The sequence below is a fragment of the Vidua chalybeata genome, chromosome 3 (assembly GCF_026979565.1).
Source record: "Vidua chalybeata isolate OUT-0048 chromosome 3, bVidCha1 merged haplotype, whole genome shotgun sequence".
NCBI lineage: Eukaryota > Metazoa > Chordata > Aves > Passeriformes > Viduidae > Vidua > Vidua chalybeata.
Window position 1 is genome coordinate 111,189,396 of NC_071532.1, and position 26,576 is coordinate 111,215,971.

At 43.5% G+C, this 26,576-nt stretch overlaps 1 protein-coding gene across 3 annotated transcripts in view; it reads left to right on the forward strand.

Annotated features, from left to right (window-relative positions):
* Window positions 1-840: 840 nt before the first annotated feature.
* Window positions 841-26,576, forward strand: part of KIF13B (kinesin family member 13B) — a 120,154-nt gene continuing 94,418 nt past the window's right edge. For all 3 annotated transcript variants that reach the window (XM_053937390.1, XM_053937391.1, XM_053937393.1), the window contains exons 1-2: window positions 841-925; window positions 11,700-11,793. In XM_053937390.1, the coding sequence (XP_053793365.1) occupies window positions 871-925; window positions 11,700-11,793 (149 nt within the window). In that variant the 5' untranslated portion in view covers window positions 841-870. The remainder of the gene's footprint in view (window positions 926-11,699; window positions 11,794-26,576) is intronic.

Sequence of the window (26,576 nt, forward strand, 5' to 3'; positions counted from 1 at the left end):
AGGAGGGGCTGAGGGAGCTGAGAAGGGGCTCAGCCTGGAGAAAAGGAGGCTCAGGAGGGACCTTCTGGCTCTGCACAACTCCTGACAGGAGGGGACAGCCAGGGGGTTTGGGCTCTGCTCCCCGGGAACAGGGACAGGAGGAGACGGAACAGCCTCAGGCTGTGCCAGGTTGCTCATTAGGTTGGTCATTAGGAAGAATTTCTTCTCAGAAAATCTGGTGCCCAGGAAGTTCCACCTGAACATGAGGAAGAGCTTCTTTCCTGTGCAGTGACCGAACGCTGGAACAGGTTGACCAGAAAGGGTGTGGAGTTTCCCTCACTGGAGATGTTCCAGGACTGTCTGGATGCAATCCTGTGCCCTGTGCTCCGGGCTGACCCTGCTTGAGCAGAGGGGTCGGACCAGATGACCCACTATGGTCATTTTCAGATTGACCAGTTCTGTGATTCTGTGCTTAGACATTGGAAGGGGCTGCCCAGGGGAGATTTTGGGAGTCCTCATGCCCGGAGGTGTCCAAGGAACACCTGGACATAGCACTCAGTGCTCTTGTCTGGTGACAAGGCAGTGATGGATCACAAGTTGAACTGGATGAGCGCGGAGGTCTTCCCCACATCAATTAATTCCGTGATTCCAGCCTGCTTCATTACCAAGCTGGAGGCGGTGAGAAAAAACTACATCTCCCAGCGCGCACCGCGGCGGCCCGCCGGGAGCTGAGGAGGCGTGGCGCTGCGCTATGCTCGCTGGGAGTTGTAGTCCGGCCGGCATTGGCCCGGCGCGGCGCCTCCCTCCCCGGCGCTCCTCCCCGCTCCGGCTCTCCCTCGGCAGACGGAAGCCGGGCAGGGACGGGGGAGCCGCGAAGGCTGGAGCGGCAGGATGGGGGACTCCAAAGTGAAGGTGGCGGTGCGTGTCCGCCCCATGAACCGGCGAGGTGAGACTTCCCCCTTCTTCCTCAGCATCCCCCTCCCCTGCCCTTCCCGGGAGCGGCGCGGGCCGGGGGTGCCGGTCCTTGGGGACAGGTGTCGGTCGGGACAGGTGTGCCCCAGTGCGGGTGAATCGGTGCGTGTCGGTGTGTGCTTAATTATTTATCAGGAATAAACACAGCCCGGGTAGGCACCGGCGGGTGTGCGGCCGCAGCCGCGCTGTGCTCACCCCCCTCTCCCGATATCCCTTTTCCCAAACCTGCCTGGGTTTATGGCTTTATTTTGCCTCGCCCGCTCCCCCGGGGGAACAGCCCTCTCCGCACTTCTTGCACCTGCTTTACAGCCGGGTCCTGCTGGGACAGCGCTTCCTTCTTCCTGCTTTGCGGATTTGGGGGAAAATGCCTCTTTTTCTGCGTTTTGCCCTGTGCTAACTCACCCCGCTGCTCTCCAGCCCTCGGTGCTTGAGTGGGACGCTGTTAACCAGAGGACAGCGACACAAGGACAAAAAACAAGCAAGAAAATACAGAAGAGGAAGCGAGAATTGACAAGAGAATTTTTTTTGTTGTTGTTTTTGGGTTGTTGTTGGCTTTTTTTTTTCCCCTCAACGAAACTTGCCTAAGGGTTATGTTAATCAGACCGTGGTCTGGGCAGCTGTTTAAATGTTTATTACTTGTCTTAATTAGAAAAACTTGCTCTGGATGATGAGGAAGCAAGTATGAAAAGGCAGCTTCAGCCAAGGAATGGGAAGGTGAAGAAGGCAGAAATCCAAGAAAGTGTAGGATGGCTTTTTTTTTTATCCCACATTCTCACAGGAGTATGCCAATAATTCCTTTTGGGGAAAGGGAATCCAGTGAAGTCAGTTTAGTAGCTGAAGCAAGGAAAGGAGGGAGAGGGGGAAGCCCTTTATTGCCTACATCATCTGACATATAATATCTCTTTAATTCTGTGAAAAGGGGTTAAAGTATTAAATACAGTGATTCTGTGCCTGTGAAACGGCAGCAGGGGAATGTTCACTGAGTTCACAGGAGCTCCTGAGTCCCACTTCCAGCACAAGGGATGGAGTTGATGTCTTTACAGTCTGGTGGTTTAAGGAAACTGAGGCTATTTTGATCAAAAGCTGCATTTTGTTAAACTTCAGGTGCCAGCTCTCAAAACAGAGCAGAATCCATCCTTACAGAGAATTGGTTAGAGGAGATGGAGTGGCCGTGTGGAGGAGTTGGTGGGAGCTGGGAGAGGAGCTGGAAGGTGGTGCCCGGTGTCGGTGACAGATTTGGGCTCTTGCTCATGTCCCTTTCCTGACATAGGTCATTTCCTTGGCCGTGCCCCAGATGTCTCCTGACTGCCTGGTGTTCCTCACCCCCGGGATTAGACAATAATTCAGGTTGGAAGGGACCTCTGGAGCATGTCAGATGAGATGAGCTCGCACAGGGCCTCGGTCAGTGAAGTTTGGAATCTCCAGGGGTGACTAATGCACCTCTCCCTCCCACATGCATCCTTAGTCTGTTCACCCCTTAGTTTATCCACATGTCCCTTTCCAGCCAGGAACTGCGGGGAAGCAGTGGAGGAAGTAAAGGAATCTAGAGGAAATCTAGATTGTATCTTGGTACTCTCTTTCACGGAATATCCTGAGTTGGAAGGGATCCACAAGTCCAACTTCTGTTTGTCGTTTATTCTGTATAAACTTAAAAATCTTATGAGGAGGATGACTCCTGTCAGGAAGCTCGTCCCAGGATGAGGGACATTTGAGTATCAGTCCTTGATGCTCATCAGAGAGAAAGGGGACCTGAACCCCAAACTCTTGGCAGTCTGCTGCTGTTAAGCATCCTGTTATTTGTGAGCAATGCCTAAATCCATTTAAGTCTAGCCTAGAACATCCATGGAGCTTTCTCCTTCAAACAAAATGTCCTGGAAGTGTTTTTTTCCCAGCAGATTACTTGTTACAGTCCAGATGTTTTGATTGGGTCTAAACAACTGATACCTCCCTATGGTACTTTTGATGCACTGTGAATTTATAGACAGTGGTACCAAGGCTACAGTTTTTCTTACCTATTTAGTGTTCAATCTAAGCATTTTTGCAACTTATTTTCTGAAGAGTCATCCATTTGTAAGACTTCTGTGGCCTTGCTTTTTTTAAATTAAGTTTTGAGGCAAGAGACAGCTTTCCTGGAAGCTCTTCCATACACATTTTGTTCTGAGCACTATTTGTATGGAATTCTGGGACTTTGGACGTGAAGCAAGTATTTGTTTTCTTCAGGATCACGAGTAATGTTCTTTCCTTCCCTCGGCACCGAAGGGCTTAACGTTGCAAACCTGTCAGATGGCTGAGACTGTGGGAAGTTAAGCTTTGAAATATTCTCGGTGTTTACTTGTGGTGGTGGTGGTTGTCTCTGGTGTTCGAGTTATGAATTTCTTGAGGCAAGGGTTTATTAGATTAATAAAAGTGGTGTGCTTAACTGTTAGGAGTTTTTACAGCTCATAAAAGTATAATGGGTTCCTTGCCTGCATGTGGAAGGGATTTGTGTATCAAATAATTGGTTATTTATAGCACTCACATTTCAAGGTGTTTGGATTGAGGGTCTTGCTTCATTCTCATGCAGAGTGGTAATCCACAAACTCAGTTTATAGCACTAATTTTTAGTGAGAGGAAGCATTTCTAATTGTACTTGTGTTTGGGGTTTTTATCTATCCAGGCTACTTTATTTTGGATCTCGCTTCAAATTAGACCTCAATCCTCCCAAGCCTGTGTGGAAGCTTTGCTTTTATAAAAATGCTGCTGCATCCACAGGTTCGCAGTGCCACGTCTGAAGTTGGAGGCTCTCCTGGGTGGCAACTGAGGCGTCTTTTTTTACATCCCTTCTACTTTGCAAACTGGGATCTCGATTAACAGGCTTTTATGAATTAAATAATTCAGTACTGCTTTGTTAGATAAGGCTCCTGGTCTTTTATTTTCTTGGCTCTATAATTCACTAAAGTATTTCCTAGTGCGCTGCGTTATTCAAATGGGGGTTTGATAACAATCAGGAAGTTCTTTTGGTGTTTTATTTAAGATTTGCAGTGGATTTCCTTTTATAAGTGTCGTGTTTGACTTCTCTTAGCAGATATTCATCATATTTCAGGTAAATGCAAATCTCAAGCCATACCATGAAGCAAAGCAGATGACAGCTGAAGGCTTTTTAATTAAGAATTTTTTGACTCAATGCTTTGTTTTCAGGTGATGTTTGGGTACAGGCACTACATAAGTATATTAAGTCACTGTGTTTCCTTGTGCTTTTGAATCAGTTCAGTGTCGTGTTAATTAATGCTGATAAAAGTTGTTCTATTTTAAAAGAACGTGACTTGTGCTCAAGGATATTGCTGATGACACTTAAGCCAGTCCAGACTGCTACATCTCACTTGAGCCAATACTTTTTGAACAAGAAAGGCAGCAAAGCAACTGCCTGTATTCTGGCAATGCTGCCATATTAAACTGTTCTTGGACTGTAGTGTAAGACCTGCAGCTCCAGTTTAAATACCTGGATTGCCTGAAAATACACATTCAGGTATCTGTTATGTTGATATGTATATTTATCCAGACTATCAGTGTTGAAACAGGAATCTTCTCGTGCTTTGATGCTAAAGGTTCTGTTTGCAGTGCTTGTGAGGAGGGGATTTGCTTCTGTATCTGTACAAGCTTCTGATCACTGTGTCAGGTGGTAACTTTCTGTCCTTCTATTCTTCTTGGAGGAGGTTTCATTTCCAGCTACTTGAAATGTTTTTGGGGTTTAGGGGAGGAGGTGGGGGTTGTTCCTGTGCTCTTGTTTGTTTTGCCATGGAAATTACTACAGAGACAACTTATCTATAAATTGGAGTTTGTGCAAGCAGGTTTATAAGATTAATTACAGTGTTAGAGGGCGTGAAATGGCACCTGTTGTATCCTGATGGCAATGTGCAAATCACAAGGCTTTTCTTCACCATTACCCTTGTCATGCAAGAGTGCCTGGAGTTTGGAATATTTCCTGGTGATGGTTGATAAGCTATAAAACAGTGTTTGGGCTACAAGCAGGATTAACCTTGAGATAAGGTGCCAAATGGGTAAAGGATGCAGAGTTAATGTTTCATCTTGTGAGGCAATTGTGTTTTAAGAGCTCCTGCAGCCTTACTCCCCTGCACAGCCAGAGACTCCCAGACATCCAGTGTGGATGCCACAAAGGAATTTTAGTGCTAATTGCACCTTCCAAGGAATTTTAGTGCTAATTGCACCCTCTGAGCTCCAAGTGCAGGGGGAGGTTCCCTTGCTGCTCTGGTTTCAGGTTGGGTGCTCCTCCTGAAGATCAGATACACCTGGAATAGCTCTGCCTTGGCTTTAGGGTGCTTGGTGGCTGAGCAAACTCGGGCATTTCATGCCTGTTAATAACTCCAGTGTTGAACTTCCCTGGGAGCTCACCAGAGTCCCCACACTGATTTATTTACTCTGTCCCCACGAGCCCAGGGGTGTTTGCAGCAGCAGAGCTGGCTGTGAGCAAGGTCCATGTCCAGATCCATGAAGTGCCTTCACTAGAGCTGTCTGGGAAGCTCTTTCCTTGCAGGAAATGAAGCAGCAGAGGATAGAACACATTTTTAAGCATTTGGACAACATGGAATTAACATGAAGAGGGCACCTTGCCTGTTCCATGTGCTCGTGAGTTTGAGTTGACTTTCCCCTCATGGACAAGCTTTGATAGCATCATGTGCCCTTCCAGATGCACTCGTACATATTTAATGACCTTTAATTGCTGCAACCTGAAAATTTCATGACTTACATTTGAGCAGTTCATATAACAAGAGACGCTTGAAAGGTGCCTTCGTGATGGTAGACGTAAAGTGAAATGAAACTGTTCATAACATAAAGTACAAGTGAAATGGCTGTAATTTTGTCAGAATTTATCACTATGTCTTGGTTTTACACTCTTTTTTTCCATATAATCCCTCAGCATTATCATGTAGATGGAAGTTATTTTCACATTCACTCATCTCCTCAATTAGTTTTGCCTTTATTTGTGTTGGCTCCTATGTGGCAAAGAGAAAAGTCACTGTCGGGAAACAAATACTGGCAGGGAAACTTGAGGACTTGTTGTCTTTGAACTGGCTTTCACATTTTTTTTTCAAACCAAAAAAACCCCAAACAACAGCCTTTTTTTTTTTTTGGTGTTTTTTTTTTGTTTTGTTTTTTTTTTTTTTTTTTTTTTTTGTTTTTTTTTGGTTTTTTTTTGTTGATTTCTGTGATAAATATTTTAAGTTACTGGTTAAACATTTCTCAGTTTTTGCCATTTGCTTTTCCAGCCCAAGAAAGGTATGAGAAACCAATTGTGATTTCTTATCCAATGCAACTTGATGGCTCAGGGTACAACATTCCAGGACTAACCTCCAAGGGAATGTTAATCTCCTGAAAATCTACTGGCAATTTAAAATATAAAATTTCTATCGTCTGTCTTCACAGGAGATTATTTGAGCTTTTGTATTTGGGGCCAATTTTGGCTTATGAGCTTAGAAAAGGCACTTTAAACCTTTCATGTTTTATTTGTTATACTTCAGTTGGCTTTTCCAGCTTTTGTGAAGCTCTACAGGACCAGTTGTTCTGGTTCCCAGTGACTCTACAGAGCCTGAGGCCCATCTCCAAAGGGTCCTGAGGTGTCACCGAAGGTACAGCTGCCCTAAATTTGGCAGTGGAACCAGGAGGAATCTGAGACAACTTTTATTTGACCTGTCTTACAGCACCAGATTCACAGCTCTGTTTCAGTGGGGTTCAGGATCAAATGGTATTTGAAAGGGCTGGAAAATTGTCAACTTTCATAAACTAATTTTTTAAATTGAGTTCTAATGGGAAAACTTACATGGAAGTCAAAGCTCTTGATTAATTGGGAAGTGCTTTCCCTTAATTCATAGAATCATGGAATGGTTTGAGTTGCAAGGGTCCTTAAACTCAGCCTATTCCACCCCCTGCCATGGGCAGGGACAACTGCCACTGTCCCAGGCTGATCCAAGTCCTGTCCAACCTGGCCTTGGACACTTCCAGGGATCCAGGGGCAGCCACAGCTTCTCTGGGCACCCTGTGCCAGGGCCTCCCCACCCTCTTGGGGAACAATTCCTTCCCAATATCCCATCTATCCCTGCCCTCTGACAGTGGGAAGCCATTCCCTGTGTCCAGTCCCTCCATGCCTTGTCCAAAGTCCCTCTCCAGCTCTCTTGTGGCACTTCTAGGCACAGGAACGTTGCTGCCATCTTATACAGTGGGAAAAAATGGGGAATGTAAAGTGGAAAATATGGAGAAACAGACCTTTCATCTACCCTGGCTGTGGCACTAAAAGCTCTCGTTACACCATGCCCCCCCAAACCATGAGTTTAAAACCTTGCATACCCCCTTATTTACTGTATCATTGTTCACCTTTAAGATTATTTCAAGCTGTCCTGCAAAAGCCTTCTCTTAGGATCATTTTGTTTGGGTCTGAAATGCAGTGACCTGCAGTGGGATGGTTTTTAGGGACGTGGCTGAGGAAGATGCAGTGTCACCACGTGGCAGTTCAGGTGTTTCTGCTGTGCCACCTGAGGCAGCCTCTAGAGTTGGGTATAACATTATCTGACCTCTGTTGTCAGTAGTTGCAGCCAGTCCATGGAAACAGTTCCCTGACAGATCTGTAAGCAAAGACAGAAATTTCCCAGAGGTGAAAACATCCAACATTTTTCAAAATACTTCTCTCCCCTTCCTCCAGGATTCGCACACACTCCTTGTCTCTGCCCTAAACCTGATTAGTACCATTTCAAGTGGCAGCATTGCCAGTGTTTCTTAACTCTGTTGTGGAAAATCTGCTGTGGTGAGTTTATGATTACCAGACACGTGACTGCTGTTACAGAGGGATTGGAAATTCTTACCTGTAGTGGGAATGGGCCATGCCTGCTGAATCCACTGTTCTTGCAGTGCTAGGCTGCTCCTGGGTTTGCTTTTCCAGCTCTCTCTTGCTTGCTGATTTTCCCACCCTCTTTGAAACTCACTGAATTTCTTAGTGAAAAAGCCCAAAGCGAATATGGGGAGTGAGTTATTTTTACAACACCCACAATGCTTTTATCCAAGGCATTGCAGTGATTTGGGATTTACACAAGAGTGGTTTCAGCGATGATCTACACTGAATCCCAGTTCTAGAAAACTGGTGTGAGGTGTTGAAAAATCAAGGGAAAGGGGAAGGAGAGTGGCTTCCTTCAACCCCCACCTTCCAGTTCCACAAGTAAGATAAAAACTCATCCAAGGAACTCACTGTGAGCAGCTTGGACACAACACTTAACAATTATTCTTACACTCAGCCCAGCTTTGCTTAACACTTCTACTGCTGTGAAATGTAAATGTGGAGAAGTGACTCAGATACGTGTTACCCTTTTATTATGGATGTCACAACTCTCTTACTCTGAAGCTGTGAAAGAGATTTTCATTCTCTGCAATAAATGGGTCTTGATGTTGAGAGTTTGAGTTTTAATTCTTCAAAGAGGCATTAGCTGATTAGTTTCTTGATTTGATGAACCAAATGAGTAGTTGATTGTGTTTGCTCGGTAATGACTGAAGGTAGAAGCAAGTTAGCAATAATAATAGGTGAGATTTCTTTTTGTTTGAGGTGCAAAATTTGAGATAAATCTCCATAGTTTGACAGCGAGCTGCTTCTGTCATCTTTTAATTTCACCTTTAATTTTTGAATTTCATGCTGCCTGAAAACACCACACCTGAATAGTTGAAGAAAATTATACCAAACTTTGAGAAGTGAGTCCTTAGTACAGGACAAATTAATTGGGGTGTTTGGATGTGCATCCTTATGATCTTATCTTGGTGCATCCCAATTTTGTTTGTTGTTCAGGAGCAGCAAGTACCCAGCTCACCTGGGAGACGCTGAAACTAGTAAAAGTAAGGGTGGAGTCCTTGTGTGATCATATCCAAAAGAGCAGGCAGATAATTTGACTATAAGGCCAACCTGCTTTAATGATATTACAAATGTAATGAGGTGGAAATGATGATGATATAAGTTTCAGTAGTGGCTAATGCAAGATTCATCTCTCAGTGTACCGGAAGCATTAAAGAATTTAGAAATCTGCCAAAGAATGTAAAGGAGCCAGAGCTTGAAGAAAGTGAATGATGTGCTGTTCAAACAGGATTTAAACTGTTTCTTCAGCTGAAAGGAGAGTTTCCATGTGAGCCTTTGGCCAAGGTAACTGGGATAAGCAGCCTTAAGGCTGTCTGGATCCAGACCCAGCTTAGAGGCTCAATATAACTGTTTCTTAGGGGTTTGTTTCGTGTGACACCATGAACTGGTGGAGCAGTTCATCTCAGCTGGGACAAGATCTCTCCCAGCTCCTCTCTTCCCTCTGCACAGGTCTCCCCACCTGTTTGCATGGCCAAGCTTTCAGTGGGCTGATGGAGTTTTCCATAGGGTCTGGATACATGTACTTTCCATGTTGGGGAGTTCTCTGCTGCTGAAGTAACTTGAGATGACTTACAGAGGATCCGCTGAGCACAGTAGTGGCAGAAGGTGAGCAACAGGCACAGGAGGGAAGGACTGGAACCTCTCTGTTTGGAAATAGCTGCTAGCTTGGCTCACCACATCTTCCAAAACCGTGCAGCACACCAAGGTGAGGCGTTTTAACATTACCTGTGTGAGGGTGATAATCAAACAAGGTGTATTGCACGGGACAAATTGGCTTTGAACCTTTTTTTCTTGTGACGACATTTGACTTTAAGGAAGTCTTCTATCCTGCCTGTGTGCTTTCTTAATGGCATTTCACAAAGAGAGGTTTAATGAGCACTGGTAAGATGGAGTTCACTGGGCAGTCAGGGATGCAAAGCCCGCCATGGGCGTTCTCTCTCAAGAGCTGCATTAAAAAACGTGGCAGAAAGCATGCTGCTTGCAGACCTTTATGCTTTGCATGAGGCAGGTAAAACCCTTCCTCAGGAGCTGGGAAAAGCAGGTCACTGCAATACAGAGTGTTAATCACTAACCAGCCAGACCAAGATAAAGTGCCTTGTCGGATATGGGACGTATGAAGAGCATGGTTTCATCTGAGCAAGCATGTGTTGCATATTAATGATAGGTAAATTGGCTTTCAGGGTGTGGGGAGAAATTAAAATAAACACTGGCTTCTGGAACTCATCTGGCTCTTCCTCCTGCAGAAGCACAGTGTAATAACAGAGGAGCAGTTTTGCTCAGGATTCCAGTTTCATGTGACTGCCTGCTTTGGCCAGTGATCTCGAGCTTTGGCTTTCTTTGCTGCATGTCAGGTAGCAAATTCTGTAACATTTCTTTCCAAAAATGTTCATGGAAGAAACTCCCTCTTATTGTGTCACTTAGCAGGAGAAAGAAGTCTGCAAGATGCTATGCAGTAAGCACAGCCTCAGAGATTTCCAGACTGAGTTTATAAGGTGCTGTGAGGTGAAAGAGCAAGTACAGGTGACTGAGGAGGAAAGAGCAGAGATGAAGGAGGATGAGGATTATAATTAACATGATTAGACAACGAGCGTATTTGGGTGATTCAGCTGAGGTGCTGAACCCTGTGTGGAGGTTATTCAGCGTAGCCCCTCGTCATCCCGGCGTGGGAGGGTGTGAGCAGTGTGCCATGGCCATTGGAATCAGCACTTGGGAGCCCTTTCCAGGGTTATTGTCACCTTTCAGGGACATGTTTGTGGGCAGGCCCCACGGCCTGGGTGTCTGTAGCAGTGACTTTGGGTGTGAACAGTGTCTTGGCCATTGGAATCAGCACCTGGGAGCCCTTTCCAGGGTTAGTGTCACTGTGCAGGGATTTGTTTGTGTCCAGGCTCTGTGTTCTGGGTGTCTGTAGCAGTGACTTTGGCCATGACACGCTGTTCGCACCCATCGGAATCAGCATTTGGGAGCCTTTTCCAGGGCCAGTGTCACTGTGTAGGGACTTGTTTGTGTCCAGGCTCCATGTCCTGGGTGTCTGTAGCTGTGACTTTGGCCATAACACCCATCAGAATCAGCACTTGGGAGCAGCCAGTGTCACTGTGCAGGGACTTGTTTGTGTCCAGTGCTATAGTCACTCCTATAGCAGTGACTTTGGGTGCAGGCTGTGTGCTTTATCCCATACCTAACTCCATTTGTCACTGGGTGGATACCTTGGACTGCTGTCAGTGTTATCTGAAGCTTTTATTTTGCTTTCCCCGCCTCTACGGCCGGCCGAGAATTCTCACACACTCCAAATATCCTCATTACTCATAGTCCACATCCCCCTGCTCGGCGTCACTCGGGAGAGCTGGACTTGCCTGGAGCCTGTGGGGGAAGGACAAGCCCTTTTCTACGTGCTTGCACCTAAATTATTTTTGATGGGACTTGAATTTCTGCAAGCAGGTGCCCCAGGACTGACAGCTGGCACCATATCACAGCGGTGGCCGGGGAAAATGTGCTGCAGATGGCAGGGGCAGCTTTCCCTGTGAGGCATTGAGGGAGCAATAAGAAGAGCTGTCAAAGTGGTACCAAGCCTAAATGGTTCTTTTCCCCCAGAAGAAATTTCATACTGCCCTTGTATATGCTGATTGTCCTTCAGTGAAACCCAAATGCTTTTTCTTGCTTTGAAAAGAGTGCTTGCTTTAAAGCTGGACAGGATCCATCCCATCAGAATATCCCTAGAAGTGGAATTTGGCAAAAGTCCTGTTTCTATTCTCTGCCTGATGGGTGGCTGTCAGACTGCATGAATAAATTTGGTGTCTGGAGGAAGTAATGGTGTATATAATCCCAGTGCTTTAGGAGCAGCACTTGACACTCTCTCATTTCTTTATAGAGCTTGATCTGCATACAAAATGTGTGGTGGATGTGGATGCAAACAAGGTTATTCTTCACCCCGTAAACACCAACCTTTCAAAAGGAGATGCCAGGTAAGATTTTTGAATTGGGAAGGTCAGGTTGCATAAATTAAATATGAGTCTAAAAACTGGGAAATGTAGGCCTTGATAGAAGGCTTTTAGTTAAAAAATTATATGTATTCTTTCTGTAGTGTAATTGCCATCATCCATAAAATAAGGCTGATTTTTACTGTGCTGGGAAGTTGCTTTGAAAAGCATGTGTATTTTCTTCCTGTTCCCAACAATGTGTTAGTGGTTAATGAGTCCATGAACATTCATTTTTTTCTCATGTGCTGCTGTGGGACAGGAGAAATTTAAATCTGCAAAACAATTTGAGCAGTTTGGAATGAAATTAATTTTCACAGTTGTTTTCTTGTAATGGTCATGGTGTAAGAAGGTGAATGGGAACATTCTGGGGAGATGTAGCTCTAGGAGTTGACAGTGGGGCATTCCATGTATTAAAAATCCATGGAGAAGTTTGTGTCGGAACTGGCATTAATCTGTTAAATTACTGTGGAACTGAAAAGTCATGTAGTAAGTGACAGAGTTAAGCATGTGACTATTTAAGTTATTGCTCGATGCAAGGGGAGGAAATGGAAAAATACATGCATGAAACAAAATAATGGTGCAGGAAAAGGCAAAACCTGTTGCTGGATGTCTGCAGTCAGTCGTCTGTTTTCTGGGGGGGAAAAAGGGAAGAGGTCTTAAGGGTAATAGGAGAAAAATTCTATGTGTTAAATTAAACACATAGAAAAGCTTTTTTTAAATTTTCATGTGATGCTGAGCTGTGTATCAGAGGTCAGTATTCATTAACTCATCTCTGATAATTTCAACTCCAGAAACCCAAGTGGACAAGTGAAGAGATCATCAGGTGCAGTATTTACCTTCCATTGTCATTAGCTGAAAGATTTATTACAGGCAGTGGGACTGGAGTTTTAATAAGTTACTTAAAACCCAACAGGCTGTGTGTGGGGGTGTGTTTTTGTTTGTATCAATATTCTCCTGCTCCAGGAACATGTGCATTGTTCAGCTGCCAAAACCCTACATTGATTTGAGCCTCTAAAAACGGCAGGAAATTGAGATTTTCAGAAGCCAAGCCAGCCACAGCTGGATTAAAAACATTACTGGTAGTTTCTCTGAAACATGGCTATGAAATGCCTGGTTTATAGTCCCTGAGATGTGTTTAAAAACGTTCATGGGGCAGCCACACATCATGCAAATCGTGTGCCTTGGCAGGGGAGGGCTGGGTTGGCAGTGGCTTGTGGTCCCAGGCAAGGTGGTGAGCTCAGTGTGAGAAGAATGCTTCATTTGCATCCTCACAAATGGCCATTGCTAATCCAGGCAGGAAGCATAGGAAATTTATCTGGGTTGATTTAATAGAAGAGGGGAAAGTGGAGGCCCATTAACTGCCCTGTGGGTTTGCCTGCACATGGTGAGGCAGCAGAACCCAAAAACACAAGTTGGAGAGGTGAGGGTTTGGAACAGGTAATACCCTTGAGAGGCTGCTGCTGAATTGTCTTGGCTTCTGCAGCTCCATCAGAGGAATTTTAAATATCAGCTCCAGGAGAAGGTTAGTTGTAGTTGCAGTTTTTCTAAGTCTGGGGTTTAATTTATGCTCAGGTTCTGCTTCCGTTTCCAAATCCACCATCAACTACTTTGCCTTCTGTTACAAAATCAATTCCTTTGGATTTCAGAGTTTTCTGGTGTCTCAAGTGAGCTGAAGGAATTCTGGCAAACCTTCTAACTAAACAGGGGGAAAGAGAAGTGATTAATATTGTAAATGCACAGTTTAACTGCTTGCAAAGCAGGACAAGTTTGAAAACCTCCAGAGCTTTGCTGCATTTCTCATTGGGATGCCAGGGTCAATTTAGGAACTGGGAAAAGAATTTTAGAGACAGAATTCAGTGCTGTCACCTTCCCACTTGTCATGACTCAGCCTTGCTCTGGCAGGGAGTGACATTTGGAAAAACAACCCATGACTTTTGGATTTAAGCATTTTTTTCCCCACTTCCATCCTCTCTGGGACAAACCAAGTCTGGGAGATGGGAAGAAGCAAATAAATCCCCCAACTTAAGGTGTATGGGACCTGACTGTTGCATAGGGCAAATTACATCCATGTAATTGCCACTGACATGTTCTCAGGTCTTCAGAAAAGTGTCTGTAGCTGTTTCAAATTCGGCATTAAAAATTAAGGAATGTTTTGAAAATCCAGGTGATAACTGATGGACCTCAGTTCTCCTTGTGTCTACAAACTGAATATATTATTTATACATTTATCTAGAGACTTGAGGATTAATAAGTACATGTAAAATGCTCTTTTAAAAAGTCTCTTTTCATATGTCTGGAAAAAATGTGGTATTCTCCTGTTATTCCTTAACCAAGAAATAACCTTTCCTGAGTTGGAGAGAGGCCGCAGTTATTTTATTGAGCAATCCTTAATGCTGTTGTGCAGGTTTCAGTAACTTGATCACGTACAAAAGATCAATTTTAAAATCCATGGGATGACCTCGAGGCTGGGCAGGCTTTGCTATTAACCTTGGGCTGTTGAGGGGGGTGGCTTTGGTTGGGTGGTGGTTTCTTGTGTTAAAATTAAAATTATAGTGTGTGGAAATGCTCACCCTTTTCTTTAGCTGCCTTCACAAAATTAATTGTGACAGCTCTTCGAGTTCTGTCACAAATTTCCCCAAATGACCTCTGTAAATCAAAACCTCCCCCCAAGGATGTGTGAAGCTCCAGGGATTCGCTGTGGTTGGATAATATCATTAGCATGACTTGTCCCTTCTTTTGTTTGCCTTCCCGAGTTGTCTGCTCCCTCTGCTCTCCCTGTTGCAAAGGTCAAGGCTGAAGTTTCTTTATCTACTCGGGATTTACTCCGTGCTGCAAAGATTACTCACAGCATTCTTACTTGGTGGCTGGGGCTTGGAAGAGGGTGTGAACTCATTGTGATTGAAGTGAGTAGATAAGTCCTGGGCAACAACTGGAATGTTTATGGGATTTAATTTTTTGGAAAATCTCCAAATTGACTCTAATTACTCCATGTTTCTTTGTAGCCTTTTTTCTTTATAACTATCAATTTGCTTGTGGTATAATTTTACATCTCCCATACAAGACCTGTTAAAAAGATCGATTGATTTTTTTTTTTTGACAGGTCAGACAAAGGAGGTTTATTCTATCTTGCAGACATAACTGTAATTGATGTGTAACTGATATGAGCTCAGATATCAGTGGTGTATCAGTCTGGCACAGCCCTGTGAATCAGCCATGGTATTTGTAAGGCAAAGCATTCATTAAATCTGCCCAGCAAACCCTCTGAGCCTTTTTATTAAGAGAAAATGCTTAAAAATGAAACAAGTGCTGACTTCACTGTACTTTTGTTGCAGTTTGTGGTTTCTAGCTGCTTTCCCTCTTGTTTTGCAGAGCAGAGAAATTCCAAAGACTGGCACAGGGTAAAAACTCTTCCAAGGAATGAGTGCAGCTAACTGGAGCTGACAAGTGTGTTAAAACAGGCTGGATTTTTCCTCTTCGGCTATTGTAATGTCTTTATAATTAGTGCTTTGTAGCAGATAATGCAGTAATTGAGGATCTTTCTAAAGATTTGCTTTTAAGGTATCTCCTTCAAACCAGTTTACTTTTCTATACCCACACTGACAGTTTTTTTGCCCATCAAGTCATGGTGCTTAAACTCAATTTGTTTGTTTTTAAGGAGTTCTAGAAATTGAGAAAAAAATCTTGAGGATTTTTGTAGCTTTGCAGCAGCTGAGATCAGTGATTCCTGCTTTGATGAATGAGGAACTGGGTGAAGCCCAAGTATATTTTACACAGGACGGAATATTTTTAGAAGATTCTTCTACCATTCCAATTCCTGTTTTCTTTCTGAGACATATGACAGTACTGAAGAAAGTTGTGAGGAGATGGGGCTTGAAGCAACCTGGGATGGTGGAAAATGTCCCTGCCTATGGCAGGGGGTTGGAATGGGGTGAGCTTTAACGTCCTTCCAACCCAAACTATGATTCAAATGGGTAATAAATTGCTGATTTCAGGTGGATTATGGACTTCAGGCAGCAGTTGGGTTAAAATGAACAGCCCAGTGTGTTAAAACTTTCCTGAGTTTGTCTTTGGACTGAAGTTTCTTTCTTCTTACAAAGCCGAAGAAGCTTTTAATCTTTCTGAAGAAATGAAGATTAGGGCCAATTCAGACAGAATCCTGGCAAAGATTTAGATATTGAGAAAACGCTACCAGAAAACAAGAATTAGGGTCTCAAGGACTAAACAACATGAATTCACTCTTTTTGGAGGGTTAACCACAAAGCGGAGGAACGGTAACAAACACACGTGACTCGGAATTTAAAAACAAACGGATTGGTTGCTAAAAACTGGAATGGGGTGTTCTTGCAAGCCCACACAAGCTCCCTGTGCTCTGTGTTAGCCAGGAATCCCGTGCTGGGGAGGCAGGATAAGCTCCTGCTTGGCCCAGCCTGGGCAGTTACACAATGCTGGGTCTGCCCGGAGCAAGGTGAAGCCGCCTTTCACCTGCCTGGGGTGTGTGGGTGACTCCTTAGCGTGACTCCACAACTCCCCTTAAAGCTGCTAAAAGCTGAAAATAAGTAGTGACTTAGGAGCTCTTGCTGTGGGGAACGTTAGAGACCTCAAGATACTGGGAAATGCTAATTCTGTTGTGGAAGTGGTGAGGTGGCAAAAGTGTGCGTAAATTGATTTCTTGTGCGAAAATTTTAGATAAGGGGAGTGTGTTGGTTGGGGTAAATGTACATTGAGTGGAAAAACAGTTACAAATTAAAAAATACCTCTGTGATGTGACAAAGTGTATATATCACATATTTCAGTGAGCTATACATGGAATATATGTGGAATGATAAGCAAAAATCCCAGTGAAAAAATTTGGCAAAAATTAAACACGTCATGGTCCTATTTACCTTTGTTCTGTATCTTACAATTTTGCACACAAACATCCATTTGCCTCACTCACAGAGTTGAGATGCCTAGAGAGGAAATGCTGACAGGATTATATAGATGTACTTAAATATGTAGATATATATGAACTGGAAAAGTTGACTGGTAGGAGTAACCAGGAAAAATTGACTTTTAAAAAATAACTCATGGCAGCAGGAGCACGTTGGGGTGCAGACTTCACTTCCACCCTAGGAAAGGACATGCTTGATCAGAAAAGGAGGCAAATGTATGAAGGCATTGCTATTTATGGAACTAATTTGCAGAACTCCACTCTCCCAAGAAAACAGGCAATTACTGGTAGATAGTAATGGAAAAATGCCCACATTTTCTTGAAAATCACCCAGGATCCTGCCTGATGTTAGGCAAGAACCACTTGGAGAGCTGTCTCATCTCAGGCATCTGTGTCCCCAGCTGTTCCTGCATTTGATTGAGGAGTCTCAGCTGTTGGACACCACCAGAAATGGAATATTGGGCTCGCTGAGACCATTTGCATGCTGTGGTATGGTTGCTATTTGACAGCAAAGCAATTTAAAGGGAGAAATATTGTTGTCTTAGCTAGTGAAAGCTAATTGCTGTGCCTTTGCTTCTCCATATCTTTCCTGGTATTGTATTAATTCTGTCTAAACTGCTCAGGGGTGGGGAAAATTCAGATTAGGATGTGTGGAAAGGGACACACAGTTGTGTTGAGGAGGAGTGGCTCCCCTGGCTGAGGTGTCACAGTGGTGCATAAAATTCTGAGAATGAAATGTCTGGGTTAGATGCTCTCTCAGCATTGTCATCCAGGGAACAGATTTGTGCAATGTTTTCATGTGCAGCAATGTTCCATGAAGCTGGGGGGGCAGGGAGTGTGTGTGTATTCCCGAGGCTGAAAGCTGACATCCAGAAGAAAGGGAAGTCTGCCCCTCTTGACCTCCAAACTGGTGGGTTTTGGGCACAGAACAGCTCACAGGAAGTTCATGTTTGCAAAAACAGCACCATGAGGTTTTCCTGCACTGCCAGCTTGGCCTCTGTTGTATCCCTGCTCAACTCTTACTTCAAGCATGAGCTTGTTCTATAAAATTATAGTTATTTCTGCTGGATTTTATTGGTTACTGTACAGCCTAAAGAAGTTGGAAGAGAAGAGAAAAATAAGTCTAATTTGAAATTGACAGACTAATTTAAATGAGTGAATGAAATTGTGGTGAAAACATTGCTTTTTCAGTCTACTATCAAAGCTTATTTTGTAGGAAGTGGTATTAAACCTATAATTTGGAGCTGAACTTGTGCTGAGGGAGGTTTAGCTTGGATATTATGAACAATTTCTTCACTGGGAGGATTTAAAACATTGGAAGGGGCTGCCCAGGGAGGTGCTGGAGTCCATATCCCTGGAGGGATTTAAAATTTGTGTGCACTTGGGGACTTGATGGTTTTAGAGGACTTCTCATAATTCCATGTGCATTAAGGCTAGACTGCATCCAGCTGCCAGTCTTCTGTTTCTCTCAAAATTATCTTCTGATGTGAAAATTATATGACTAATTACTTCTGATGAGTTCCTGCAGAAATAATTTTGTTAAAAGTGTCCTGGAGACAGCAGGAATGGCACACAGGGCTCTGCCACTGCACCTCCCTAGGCTTTGGCTGCGCAAGCGAGAAATTAATTTGCACAAGGAGGTGAAGGCTCACCATAAAAACTCCTTATCTCGTGTAAAATTGAGAAGTGGGAGTTCTGCCAGGAGGGAAGGGGGTTGCTGCGCTTCCAAGCTGTGCTTTTGAGGAAGTGTTTGCTCCAGCTCACGTGCTTCGACAGAAGTAAAAGTGAAAATCTGAGACACAAACCCTGCATTAATTTTTGTGATGGATAAAAAGTAAACAGAATTTTTGAACTGTGGTGATAGGTGTCAGTGTGATTAAAACAGACCTGTAACCTATTTTATATTGCTTGAGTAAATAAATGGTGAGACTTGTGTTAATGATTTCTTTTATAGGTGATTCCCTTCCCACCAGCTGGGTCACACCTATTTATGTCTGCCTTTTTTTTATGGCAAACACAGTCATAGCTAATTAGGATTACCTATTATTTAAAAGCTTTGTGCCCATGTGGCAAGTGAAAACTGCTTTAACATGAGCCATATCTTCCTGAAGTGAGAATTGGGTGGCTGTGTCACTACTGGAATCATCCTTGGGTCCCTTGTATTCCTTGCATGAACATCAAAGACGCCTTTTTTGATCTTGCTGCTCATTTGACCAAGTTGGTAATAACCTGCTGCATTTGGGGGAAAGAGCAAAAAGATGAAAACTTAAATTTCTTTCACATCATGTGATCTGAAGTTCGACCCTCAACTTGTGCTTTATTGATTCTTAATCTCTGGTGCTTTTTCTCCTTACAAAACATTTGTAAAGTACCTGCAGCCTTAATTCTTCACGAAATTGAAGGTTTTTGCTGTGCAATCTGTCTGCAGGTTCTGAAGCACTCATGGGATTATTGATCTGCTTGCAGACAGCATTTGGAGGCTGGTGGTGATCGTTGCTCAGCATCCAGTCCTTCAGGAAAACTCTGGAGCTGGCAAAGGCTTTTGGCTGGGATTTCTCCAAGGAGTAATCTTGGATTTACTCCAAGGAGTAATCTTCTGCTGCAAACAGAAGGTTGCCTGTGGTCCCTTTCCAGCAGTAGGGGCCACTTCCCAGAGCTGGGTTGTTTTCTTGAAAAAAACCTCAATGCAACCAGAAAACAAAACCAAAACCCCTCTTGGTGCCATGTTGAAGCTATTAGAATGAATGTGTTTAATATTTGAGTGGAATGTAGCTTTTATTGGGCCATTTATGGCAATTTTGAGGGAACTGTCTCAACAGTTTTGGTTTTCAAGCCTACTTATATCTGAAGCTTCCAGTAACAGGTTGTTGAAGCTTCAAGGAGACTGTGAAGTTTTAATTGTTTTCTTGACTTGTCAAATCTACAAAACAGACAATTTTTTTTTTTGTTTTTAGAGGAGTCTTTCTCCCTCTCTCTCTATATATAATTGTTTTTATGCTCAACCAATTTTGTTCTGCAGATGTTTGAGTTTAAATTCCAAATTCTTGATCTCAGATTAATGTAATGAGATCAGAAAGAGATGCAAGAAAGGATATTTCCCACCCTCCAGCACAGTTGATCAGAAATAACCAGGATAACTTTGTGCTGTACAGCTCTCACACTCTCTGTTGCAGTCATTTTGGTTGTGTAGGTGTGTCCCCCAGGCTAATTTGAGCTAAGATAATCAGAATGTTCAGGGTTGAGCTGCTTTGGCAGGACAGGGTTTGATGCTCTCCTAAGAGGGTGAATGATGCCTCATCATATTATCAGTGATTGTATGATCAACTGGAAGGCACAGGCAGATAATATCACATATAGTCTTCTAATTTCCTTGTGTTTTGGAAAATGGAATGGGAAAACTGTCAGGGTTTGTTTCCTAAATTATATACAGGCTTAGTATGAAAAGTAAAGAAAAGGAGAAACCTCTTAGTGTCTTACAGTGATTGTCCTGAGGAAATTTGCACAAGTTTTTAGTTACTTGAGTGCATCAGTTTGAGGTAATTTGTCCTTTTTTGTTGTGGTGGTGTTAATTTTAGGTTGGCACTGTTGCACTTGATGCTGCCTTACACTTATGGGGTTTATTCTGATTTTGTCACCGGCTCTGTAAAGTCTGAAATAAAGCTACTGAATGCAGAGGAACTTGTTTCTGTGTGTGTTACAGTAAAATGAGAAAATTTGAACTGCTGTAGCACCTCAAGATTTGCTTCAATATTTGATGTTCTTCCACCTATTTGAATTTCAGCAGATGAGGAAAAACACAACAGGCCTGTTTGTTCTCCTCCTCCTGTGAGGAGAAATCAACAGTCAGCATCCTCTAGGTATTCCTGCTTTCTGTTTTCCATGAGCTTGGTCTGCAAGAATTGCTCTTGCATGGGCATTCCCTCTGCTGGGAATGCTTTTCCTTCCTGGAAAGAAGCTCTGGAAGTCTGGCTGTTTATGGCCTCCTCCTAAAAGCAGCACTAAATTTTGTGTTGTTGCAGTTTTAGAAGTACCTAACTATCTTCCCTTGGTTGTAATTTGCATTAAAATAAGCTGTGTCTTTATCCATTTGTTTTGTGTGGAGCAGGGCAGATTCTGGGGTTATAAATCTGGCTGTGGGATGAGCGTTGCACTCACTGCTCTGGGAGTATGGGAAATAAAATGACATTTTAATTAGTGCTCGAAAGTTCATGGCAGCCTTGATAGGCATAAGGTTTGATAAGCATACACTGCCTTACAAAACTAATTATCCAACTGGAGCTCCTTTGAGGAGAGGAGCAGTCAGGGTAATGGTGATTTTTATGGCTAAAGGAAGAGGACTGGACATGAAGGATGAAGGAGAGGAAGGATGGACTTTTCAAAGAGTGGTGGCTGCACGAGGGGATTTAAGTTTTGCCTTTAGCTCTACCATATGCTCCTTATCTGACTGTGAACTGCAGATTCCTCTCTTCCATTTCAAGCCTCTAAAACAAATCTAGCATTTTTCCCATTTTTTTTGGTTGATATCTAGTCCAAGAAGCATTTTACTGTGTGGGAGGGTGGCTTTTTATTGTTTGAGGAGGTTGGTTTTTGGTTTGTTCTTCTTGTTATTGTTGTTGTCTTGGGGTTTTTTTGTGTTAGGGGATTTTTTGGTCTTTTTTTTTTTTCCCCAGCAAGAAGCTTCCTGTGCTGGTGTATAATTAATTAGGTCACATCACTCAGTGGGGCCAGAACTCTGGGCCTTTATATTGTGGTAGTGACGTAAGGAAACCCTATATCTTAATGTGCATTGTCTGAGGTCCTTAGGCTCATCCACTTTACTTGAATTTTCAGCCTTTTGGAAAGCACAATACCATTTTCTTCCTTTCTCCTCAGGGTTTGTAGCCTCCTGCCAGCATTTTGTTCTGTCCCTCAGCAGTTGTAGCCTTACTGTGCTGATCAGATAAATGAAATGAAGGAACAGGATATCCACTCAACTTTATCTGAGTAGTCCTGCAGTGACAAGCACTTCCAAGCAGCTCTCTGGATTTTTTAAAGCATTACTTGCATACATTTATGATCTGAATTTTATCTATACTTGGGAGCGAATCTAATCACTCAAAAAATAGTACCTAATATGAATAACTCCAATCACAATTTAGCTCTGATCAAGCTGCCAGAGGGCAGGATTAGATGGGATATTGGGAAGGAATTATTCCCTGTGAGGAGGCACAGGGTGCCCAGAGAAGCTGTGGTTGCCCCTGGATCATCCCTGGAAGTGTCCAAGGCCAGGCTGGGCAGGGCTTGGAGCAACCTGGGATGGTGAAAGGTGTCCCTGCCCATGGCAGGGGTTTGAAAGTGGGGGATCTTTAAGGTCCTTTCCCACCCAAACCATTCTGGAATTCTGTGGCAGTGACATTATCCATTGTTTTATTCTTCTGTTAAACTTTTTCTTGGTTTGAAGGCTCTTCTTCCTACTCCTCTGAGCTCTTGGAATGGTATTTGCCATCAGCTAACTTCCATGTTGGAATGTGTGTATGTCACAGTCCCTATATTTCTGATTCCTCCTCAGAAAATGCACCTAAAGATAACATCTTTGCCAAGTTTGCAGCCGTGGCACCGTGAAAAGGGAGAATTACAATGTGCTCTACCGAAACTTCAGAGGTGTGAAGTAAAAAAAAAAAAAAAAAAAAAAAAAAGCTGAGAAAGCCATATGCAGATTTCGTGGCAGAGAAGAGAGAAATAAGGATGGTTGTGAGAGGAAGCAATTTTCTGGTTGCTGACACCACATTTGCACCAGCTGAGGCTTACCAGCATCTCCAGTGCCTAAAAGTTTTCTTACTTAAACACCTGCCCTAAGCAGCAAAGAGGCTGTGAAGCAACTTCTGCTGAAACCTCCCACCCTTGCTCTGCTCCTGCCTGTGCAAATTCTCTCTGCAGAGTTGGCACATGTGGTTTTATCTCTCCCTGTCACTACTGAGGTATCTTCCTGTGCTTCTAAGAGTCTAATTGAATTGCAGGAGGAGCACTGGCAAGCCTTTCATGGTGTTCCCAGTGCAGGAATTATGTGGGATTAGTAGAACCATGGCAGGTTCACACTGCACAGGAGTGCAAGTGGTCCAGAGTAATCTCAATTCTGTGTGCTAAGCAGTTACTGCAGCATGTGGACATAGGTTTGGAATTGGGCATAGTCCTCCATGACCCCCTTTCAGGTGATAATTAAGAATCTTATGGTTAAGTAGTGAGCTGTTTAACTTGTGAAGGTGGCACAACGTGAAACTGGTAGAGTTCTCTGAGAGTGTGTGATGTATATCTTGGTATGTGCTGGTACAGCTTTTGTGAAATGATGTCAGTCTTTGGAATCACAGAATGGTTTGAGCTGCAAGTGACCTTAAACACTGACTCATTCCAACCCCTGCCACGGGCAGAGACACCTTCCACTATCCCAGCCTGATCTAAGCCCTGTCCAGCCTGGCTTTGGACACTTCCAGGGATCCAGGGGCAGCCACAGCTTCTCTGGGCACCCTGTGCCAGGGCCTCACCACCCTCACAGGGAACAATTCGTTCCCAATATCCCACTCAAATCTCCCCTTTTCTAGTTTGAAGCCACTTCCCCTTGTCCTGTTCCTCCAGGTCCATGTCCCAAGTTCCTCTCCAGCTCTCCTGGAGCCCCTTTAGTCTCTGGAAGGGGCTCTGAGGTCTCCCTGGAGCTTTCTCCAGGTGAATACCCCCAGCTCTTGCAGCCTGGCTCCAGAGCAGAGGGGCTCCAGCCCTCAGAGCAGCTCCGTGGCCTCCTCTGGACTCTCTCCAGCAGCTCCATGTCTTTCCTGTGCTGGGTCCCCAGAGGTGATGCAGAGTCCCAGGTGGGGTCTCACCTGAGCAGGGCAGTGAGGGAGAATCCCCCCCTTCCTCTGCTGCCCACGCTGTGGGTGAGCCCAGGATAGTGTTGGCTTTCTGGGCTGAGATTGTTGTGCACTCTGTAGTCAAACATTTCCTCATACCTTTATTTTCTTGGTCCTCTAGTTCCTGTTCGGGTTTCTCAGGTGACACTTTCCCAGGTCAGATCTTGCCACTAGCCCCTTTCCAGAGGCCGTGGCTGAGATTCCATGTGCTCTGTGACAGCTCGGGCTGAGCAGGGAGATCACCTGGCTGCCTCCAGGTGAGATGTGAGAGGCAGAGGAGTCCTGGAATGCTTTGGAATTGCTGTTGGAGTGATGGCAGCTTACTCATGGCAGTCTTGGACTCTGGGATGTGCCTGTGATGTCACAGGCTGGAAGGGGCCTCTGGAGGTATCTGCTCCATCCCTCCCTCCTCAGGCAGGGTCTCCTGGAGCTGTTTGTCCAGGATTATGTCCAGATGTTTCTTTACTGTCTCCAGAGATAATTTATGTAGCTCTCTGTGCATTAATAAAACCATAAGTTGTTTGTATACTGCTGAGGAATGACCTGATTCTGAGTGGAATTTGGATTGCACCTGCCTTGCTGAGATGTGGGAGCTAAGCAGAACTCAGTATAAATACCAGCTGTCACTGGATAATTTTGTCCATAATTAATATGTTTGAAAGTGAGAGACAAGTTTGTTTTCAAGGTAGTAGTTACATCAGCAGCTAATTGTAGCTTCATTTGTGAGGGGCTGTTGGCAAGCCACAAGTCTGCACCTTTTGGTAAATTATATTTAGCGGGGCATCCATCCAGAAACTATAAAAATTAATCACAGTTATCTAATGTTCATCTTGAATAATTATCTTCTAAATGAAAACTTAGTTTAACCTCGTGTTGAAGTGGCACCCAAAGAAATTCCAATTCAAGCAGTGCTGAGTGCTTCTTGTATTATTGGCTGCTTTGGCTTGTTGTGGACACAACCTCTGCAGGATGTGCTTTGTTCTAAAAAATCAAGGAGTTAAAAATTATTTTTTCTTTCCTTCAGTCGTTTTTCATTTGGGGATGGTCTTGCCTGAGTTTTGGGGTTAAATCTGGGAGGTTCTTCAGCACATCAGTGATGATAACCTTTAGTAAAATTTGCTAGACACCCTCCAGGTTACCATGTTGAAACAACTTTTTTTCCTTACATTTTGAACATTAACTACATAGATCCTTGAACCTTGATAATGGCAGATGCTGGTAAAGTGTTTTAAGTTTTCTGTAAGGAGAAACGTTGGATAGGAGAAGATTTGAACAGATTAATTCAGACACTGAAGGTGAGATAGAAAGAGGAGCGTTTAGGAGTTCATGTGCTCTGCTCATGCACGTGCCTTGCTGCAAATTTGGCAGATACAATTCCAAAGACTTTGCTGGCACTAACAAGTTCTAAAATGTTGCCAAGTTTATAAAAGTCATTAAACCTCGTTTATTGTCAGGATTAATGCTTAGAAAGAGCTTGATTCCTTTAGGAAAAATATTGAAATCCATCCTTGCAGAAAAATGAAGTTAATTTTTATCACAAAGGAAAGTAACTTGACAGTTTAGTCTCTCCTGGCATCCTTAGGCCAACAAGAAACTAATTACAGTAAAATTGTGGTTTGTCCTGCTGTTGTCCCATCTGTGTACAGTGGTTTATAAAATATTATAAAAATGGAAGAAATGGCCATAAGTTAAAAACCTTTGCTGTTTTGCAAATGATTGTGTTTGGAATTATGGCTGGAGTTTTGGAGCAAGTTTTTAATCTTCATTTGCAGGGGAACATAGTGAAAAATAATGAGTTTATAGTCAAACTTGCAAATCTATTTATGGGAACTCAAGAAGGAGGAAAAATCTTATGCTGAAACAGTTACCAAATTTTTAATAATGATTTGAAGACATTTTAAAACCTATTTATAAATCAGATTCTTTTAGACTACAGTACCAAAGGCAGTATGGAAAATGAGTAATAATGGCAGGAGTACTTGTTCTCCCTTAAAAGGAGATATTCAGTTTATTGTTTGAATTCCAAGTCACTGGAGCCTGTTCTTATGTGAGTCTCTTGCCGCTGATGCTTTATAGGGAATCTTTTTCATTGCTAAACCAAGTGAATATACTCAAATTATGGCTTCTCCTATAAGGCTCATTTGTAGCCTTTTTCTATTATTACATGCTAAAAGAAATAAAATTTAAAAATCAGACCGGTGGTGCATCTGAATTTGGGGGAGGGTTTCTTCTGCCTCTCAAACCTTGTTTAAGGTTTTTGAGTGACAGAAGGGAAGGGACCCCAAAATGTCCTTGAGAACTCCCTGCAGGGTGACCTCACCCTGTTGCCATGGCGGTGCCTCTTCCCAGGAAGGGCACAGTGCCCGAGACAAAGCAAACTTGTCCAAAGAGAGAATTATCTGTTGCTACAGGATCTGTGCAGAGACCTATAGTGATCACAAAGGATAAAGAACAGCCCACTGGAAGTGATTTCAGCGCTTTCAAGATGATGCTTGTTCAGGAGGTTCCTCTTCTTCTCTTTCCCAGTCATCTCCTTTCCCTTTCATCCATCATGTTTGTACATCACAAACATGATGGATGAAAGGGAAAGGAGATGACTGGGAAAGAGAAGAATCAAGCAAACTGTTGGCTTGATCTCAGTGGAATATATCAAATTTTAGAATGGTTTGGGTGGGAAGGGACCTTAAAACTCATCCCATTCCAACTTCAACACCTTTCACTATCCCAGGTTCCTCCAAGCCCCATCCAGCCTGATTTTGAACACTTCATGGATCCAGGGGCAGCCACAGCTTCCCTGGTCAACCTCTGCCAGTGCTTTACCAGTTCTGAAGTATTTTGGGGAGCAAAGTTCTCATTCCTGTCTGTTCCATCAGTTTGCCTCCCAGGAAGCAGAATTAGGTGGATTACTGATTTTTTTTTGGGTTCCAATCAGCTGCTAAATGTTCCAGAGTAGTTGTAAC